This window comes from Palaemon carinicauda, unplaced genomic scaffold (genome assembly GCF_036898095.1).
Source record: "Palaemon carinicauda isolate YSFRI2023 unplaced genomic scaffold, ASM3689809v2 scaffold3771, whole genome shotgun sequence".
NCBI lineage: Eukaryota > Metazoa > Arthropoda > Malacostraca > Decapoda > Palaemonidae > Palaemon > Palaemon carinicauda.
This window is the reverse complement of record NW_027171451.1, coordinates 105-6,793: the sequence shown is the minus strand read 5'-3', so window position 1 is coordinate 6,793 and position 6,689 is coordinate 105. Positions and strand designations below refer to the sequence as shown.

The following is a 6,689-nucleotide window of genomic DNA, read 5'->3' as shown; positions in this document are numbered from 1 at the left end:
TAAATAAACGTGTGTAAAGGCGCTCTTGCGCGCCGTCATTCTAGGAGTATTCTATTCTACAGGGTGCCATACAAAGGAAAAGCACGGGAAATTTCATAGTTTATCTCTATTGAAAGCTTGATATTTACGTCTTTCGAGAAATAAAGAAAGGGAAATTAAAAGAAATAAGTTAATCAGTTTATTTTGTTCATTGATAAAGTAAAATACGGTAAATACATTTTAAAATACTTGTGTAAAATACATAATACAAAGATAAAATTTCCGCATATTTTGTGGGGCACCCTTTACTTTATGAATAATTAAGGCAATTATCTATGGTGCAAGACGAACCGCTACCCGGCCATTTCCTAATACTATCTGTATCCTGCTATTCATTCTCCGTCTAATCTTTTAATATGCTTAAGGGGAGAGTTAATTGCCAGCTCATCGATGTGCATCAAGTTCTATTTGCTCTTGTTTATGCTCATAACTGCTCCCTGTGAGACGAGGTTAATGACTCACAGAAGATGGCAGGGAGGATTTGAAGGAGACCACATATGACTTGGAATTAATTTTTAGATGTCGTCTGCGGTTGGTGATGATAACACTTTCATGGACATCAACACTCGGCCATCCCTACCTCCTCCTCTCCCTTTCCCTACTCCTTTTCCCTTCTTTCTCCATCCCTCCCTCTCCATTCTAGTCTCCCCCATTCTTCTTCAACTCATGATTACTCCTAATCCTCAGGCATTCCCTCTTGCCTCCCTCATACCCTCCCGTACCCATACGGGGTTACGGCGTCCGCTTAATCTTTCGTGTGACTTGTACCTAGATTTATCAAATATATTTACATTTTTATTTGGTTGATTAGATACATTTTTTCCAACTTTTGTGTCATGTTTAGCGGGTGTATTTCATGCATATATATTTCAATCTCACTGTCACGAGTAGTAGTAAGTGTGCTTGAATACAATGAGGTCGTTGCCAAGTGCCCAAGAATCGGAGGCGTTTGCGGCTTCCTCTGGCTCTCCTGTCATATCTTAGTAGTGGCACCGAGGTATCTCCGCGGTGCCATTGTTGACGCTTAGCCGGGGATGGATAGTGTTTGTGTGTTATTTGCATCTGTGTGTTATTTGCGTTACGCTTGCGTTTTGTGTGGTCGCCATTTCTGATGCAAAGTTATCGATCTAATATTTACCGATGTATTTGAACGACATTGAGAAGTAAAGTGAAATCTACAGCAGTAGAAAAAGTGCTTTAATGTATATTTTTTGGGGGGGCCCCTGAAATATGTAAATTATTGGAACGAGTGATAACAGATTGATATTTAATAACAAGTTCCATAATTATTATTATTATTATTATTATTATTATTATTACTAGCAAAGCTACAACCCTAGTTAGAAAAGCAGTGGCCTTTAAGCCCAAAGGCTCCAACAGTGAAAGTAGTCTAGTGAGGAAAGAAACAAGGAAACAGAATAGTGTGCCTGAGTATACCCTCAAGCAAAAGAACTCCCTAAGTGTGTGGAAAACGCAATTTTACTCTGTGAAATTAGTGCCCTGTTGATTTTATTTCCAGTTTATGGGTTGGATTTTGGATGATTAGTGTGCACTCCTTGTCTTATCGCTATCATTTGTGTCGTTTCCAGATATTTTCTGACACACACACACACACACACATATATATATATATATATATATATATATATGAATGTGTGTGTATATATATATATATATATATATGTATATATATATGTGTGTGTGTGTAGATTTATATATGTATAGAGAGAGAGAGAGAGAGAGAGAGAGAGAGAGAGAGAGAGAGAGAGAGAGAGAGAGAGAGAGAGAGAGAGAGAGAGAGAGAGAGAATATATCTGTTGTTTATTAAAATACAGAAACCTATTTTACGTCGACGTTGTATAAAGCTTCCTTAAGTATCAACTGTATTTAGTCCATAGGAATTTATATTGACTGCTGACTGTTTAACTTTTGCCTACGAAGACATGAAATTTTCAGACCTCATTTGGCGAACAAGAAAGGGATTATAAAAACTTAGTTTGAACAAGATTTAAAAAAAAAAAGGTTTTGAATGTTGCTACCGGAAAAAAAGAAATTAAGATAGGAAACACTTGGAGTGGAATTGCATGAGAAGCCGTGGCTGCATAGATAATACTAGAAGTAGGAATTGCTATGGAAAACCAAAAAGAGAAAAGGAGGCAAAACTTACGGCCCCATTGAGGCGGGCGAAAAGTTTAATGGACTTCCATCGGGAATTGAAAACTGGACGGAGGAAGTCGGTGAATTATTAATTAGGTGGCGAGAAGTATTGTTCAGAACTTGTTGTGGTCCACGTGTAAAATTGTTGAAAATAAGAATATTAAAGCAGTATTTTGATCCCATTTATTATTCACTGTATTACTATCAAGGACTAAGAAGAATTTTTATTCCGTTTCATGTAGTTTTCTTTATATTTACTTCTGTTGATTTGCTTTAGATAACATTGCCGTACTTAAAACAAATTTGTAGAAAAGACTTTTGTCAATCTTTAGGGCTGATCCATGATTTTTAGTATTATTTACTTAAATTCTGTATATATAATAATTTGTTGTAGGTTACCGTAGTAGTAGTAGTGTCAGATGACGTTTGTAAACTCGATGTTTCAAGAACCCTCTGACATTCGTAAAACTGAAGGATGTTTGCCTTTGTCTAAGATCATTATGATTTATTAAAATTACTAATTTGCTTAATATTCTTATTTTCGAGTAGTAAACAACAACAAAGAGTAGTAAACAACATTGTATCTAAATTATATCCTTAACTGCCAATTGTCTATTGAGAAACTCAGCCCCTTGCTAGACTTATTGCACATACTCCAAGTTACATTTGTTTCTTTTGTGAATGTAAACTTACATGTTTAGATCAGTCGTATGAAATACAGCAGTAGGCTATACACAACTGTACGGGGAATGTGCAAGTCCATATATACAGTACAAATAAACATGCATATGGAAATTATAGTTTTTGTATATACCAAAAACAGTCTTGAGAGGGTCTTCTCTGATGGCGAAGACGCGTCCATCCACCGTAAGATATCTGAAATCGATTGGTGTTTATTCAGCATAACGAATATGTCGTTTGTCCCTGATGACTCAAAGCAGCTGTGACCTGAAGCAAGGTGAATGGATCATCTACACCGGTTGTGCAAATACGAAACTTGAGAATAGATAGATAGATAGGTAGATAGATAGATAGATAGATGGTGTAGCTGTCTGCAGTGAAATTCAGGTTACAGCATACATCTTGGTGTCAACTGTCTCATTGTTTCGTTGTCGTTGGTTAGAAATTAGTCATTTCGTTGTATTTTCATTCTTGTGATAACCTTGCCTTATATTGAGGGCTCTTGCAATGTTATGAAATTATTATTTTTTGTTCGGAGGATACAATAGGAGGAGGATTATTTAATCTATATTTATTACTTAAAAGTATTTTGCCATTCATGATGTGATGTAAGAGTAAAGTACTATATTTCTGGAAAGTTGGAAAAATATGGTATATCGGTATTGCTTAAAAAACACTATCAGGTTTTACTTTTGCAGATGAACATTATCATTATTATTGTTTACAGTATTATTATTAATGGAATGTGGAACTTTCATTTTGATATATAATGAAGGTAATTTCTCCAGCCTGATGATGGTTCATTATAATTTCCAGACACACCAATGACACCTGTCATTATAAATAAACTCATCTTCTTTATCTAAAATTTTGCTAACTGGTCTAAAATCTGGAACATACTTCTTGGTCAGTTAGGTTTTCCTCATTGCTTTCATCAGCTGCCATTTATTTGTTAATAGGAATTAAGAATGGCATTTATTATAACTGTTGATAGGTAATTTTAGTTTCACAAAGAAAAACGCCAAATTCAGGATAGCTTAATAGTAATTTTAGTTGGGTAATAGGCAAATATTTTTTTCCTAAACAATACCAAATGGGACTTACAACCCAACTTCCATCAATGCTAAAGCCATAGAAAAACGTGGAATAGAAGGGGGGGAAATGCAGTACATAAACATGAAGGAAACATTAGATTAACTTTTCAAAGGAAGAAAATCCTATTTGATGAAGCACGTTAAGTAATAACGAAAGAAGTAAAGACCTATTATTACCAGGTTAAATCCGTTGAATAATTCGTTAAAATGAAACTGTGTTACAAATTTAATGCGAAGGAAGTACCGCCATGCTTACGCAAGTCCAAGTCAAACATTATTTAACCAACCCCGTTTATATGCTACTGAATTCCCCGAAGTCCCCTCTCTAAACCCTACCCCCTCCACTCGTCCCTTCCCCCACCCCCCTTCTGGCATTGTTTACAGCCCTTGAACACCTGATATTTTCCTTGACTAGGGTAAATAAAACCAGTTGAAGTAACCTCTTTTCACTGCCAGTTCCTGTTCACGGTGATTTTTTGTAAACGAATGCTTTGAATGTGAATCTACAGTATATCGCTCTTTATTTCTTCTAATTTACACATCTATTAGCAAGTCTCTGTATTTCGAAAGTTTCTTTTGCCAATTTATTTTACCTCTGTTGATTATGCGAACCTGATTTTTCAAAACGAATGCTTAGAATATGCATCTTCTTACGCTGTCAATTTCACCTAACTTATACAAAGTTTAGCAAGTCTCTTTGTATTTAGAAGGTTTCTTTATCCATTTATTTTAACCTCTATTATTAATTTGATTTTAGCTAAATTGTGTTTTCTTTCTCTTCCCTCTTTCCCAAACGCTGGAAATATTCCTTATACATAGGCTGTCTTGGAACACCTGTCAGGCCACCTTTTCCCACTCTTGCTTTTGGGAAGATTAGAAATCATAGGGTTACTCGGTTCATTGGCGGATCCTTATCCTTCCTGTAGCTTTCTTCAGGCCAGAGCTAGAAAAGGATATATATATAGTTACCCAACCCTTTATAAAAGGTTCTAATGGTATAATTACTCAATTATCATGGGATATACACCGTTGAGGCATTAGCTTCTCATATCAATAACATGCCGTTTATAAATTTATTGAATGTAGCTGAAAATCATCTTGGATTCCGAGAAATACAATCAACAGAATTTTAGTTTTAGGAAATATTCCATGATAGGTTTTTTAGTAGAAAGATGTACATACCTAGATTTTTTAAATTTTACTTTTTTATTTTTTACATGTAAGGATATTCTGTACTGTAATCTGATTAGAAAGATTTTAGAAGTAGAACGCTGATCTTTGTTATTTCAGTGTTTGTTTTAATTAACGATGAATTCTCCAATGCTATTATTAATATTATTATTATTATCATAATCCTTATTATCATAATTCCTATTGTCGTTATTATTAGTATTTATTTATTATTGAGGGTGGTGAGGATAATGATAATTCTAATAATGATTGTTTTAATATTTAATGTATATAGTGATACGGTGAAAAATAAATATAATTAGGTTAGTTGACAGTGAGAGAGAGAGAGAGAGAGAGAGAGAGAGAGAGAGAGAGAGAGAGAGAGAGAGAGAGAGAGAGAGACGTATATGTCTTTCCATTCCATTTAATTTCTATATTCCGTGTGTTCTTTTTTTTGGTGAAATTAGCAATTCCTATTCGTAATTGAATAACATTTTGCAAATGGAGAAATTCCGCAAGAAACTGTTCAAATCCCGAAAGCAGAAGCGCAAGAAGTCCACAGACTCTGAGGACGTGGACTTGGTCATTGCTAAGCAATTCACATTCGATCCGGAAGAAGAAGAAGAACAACAACAAAATGCCCGAGGGAAGGCACGGGAAAGCGGTAACAGGAGACCTTCTTTGAGAAGAAGAACCTCCGACGGGGAGCTTTATTCGTACAGGAAGAAAGACTCCTCTGGAAGAGGTCCCATCCACCAGGCACTCTCTGTGCGTAGCCTTAACGAACGGAGACCTGTTACCGTCTACGAGACGGGCCCTGTTAGCCGTACCCTAGACAGGCGCCGGAAGGTCTCTGACGCCACGATCTACAGTGTTGGCGAGGATTCCAGCCGTCGTTTGAGTGACATACCCGGTTGGGATTACGGCTTCCTGAGGAAGAAGAGCAAGTCTTCTCGGTCTTGCTTATCCTGGAGGGGATCGCTGGAATCGAGTCGGGGCTCAGAAGAGGCCTGGAAAGGTTCTGTCGAAGGGAGAATTCGTATCTTGGTGGATGACCACAGAAATGGTGCTCTTTACGATAGCAAAGAAGGCACCGATTCGGATGCTACTCCGACGGACACCGAAGACGATGATTCCAGGAGGGAATATGACGATGCCGAGGACATCACTCCCACAGATTCCAGCGAAGTCCTCTTCGCCAACGACAATAAGTTCGGGACAGTGCGGCGTAGGGCATCCAAAGGGCGCATTTGCGTCTGCAGTAGGCCCGGTAGGAGATACACAATTGAAGGTAGGGTAGTCACCATTAAACAACGAATTATATATTGTTTTGTATATGTTATTTTGATGTGACAGTGCGGAATTCTTATTAATTATTAATGCTTAGTCTTACACAAAGATTGTTAAAGGGTTTACATATCGGCATGTATGTTCTCTGTTATCTAGTGTAGTATATATATATATATATATATATATATATATATATATATATATATATATATATATATATAATACTTGATAAGCATTTCCTTGTATTATCAATTAGTT

At 36.4% G+C, this 6,689-nt stretch overlaps 1 protein-coding gene across 1 annotated transcript; it reads left to right on the top strand.

Annotated features, from left to right (window-relative positions):
• Positions 1–1,070: 1,070 nt before the first annotated feature.
• Positions 1,071–6,432, top strand: LOC137636749 (uncharacterized; the record flags this gene model as incomplete). Its single annotated transcript, XM_068369130.1, has 2 exons — positions 1,071–1,202; positions 5,609–6,432. A coding segment is annotated over exon 2 (790 nt), but the record flags the coding sequence as incomplete, so codon positions are not given.
• Between the last annotated feature and the right edge of the window lie 257 nt (positions 6,433–6,689).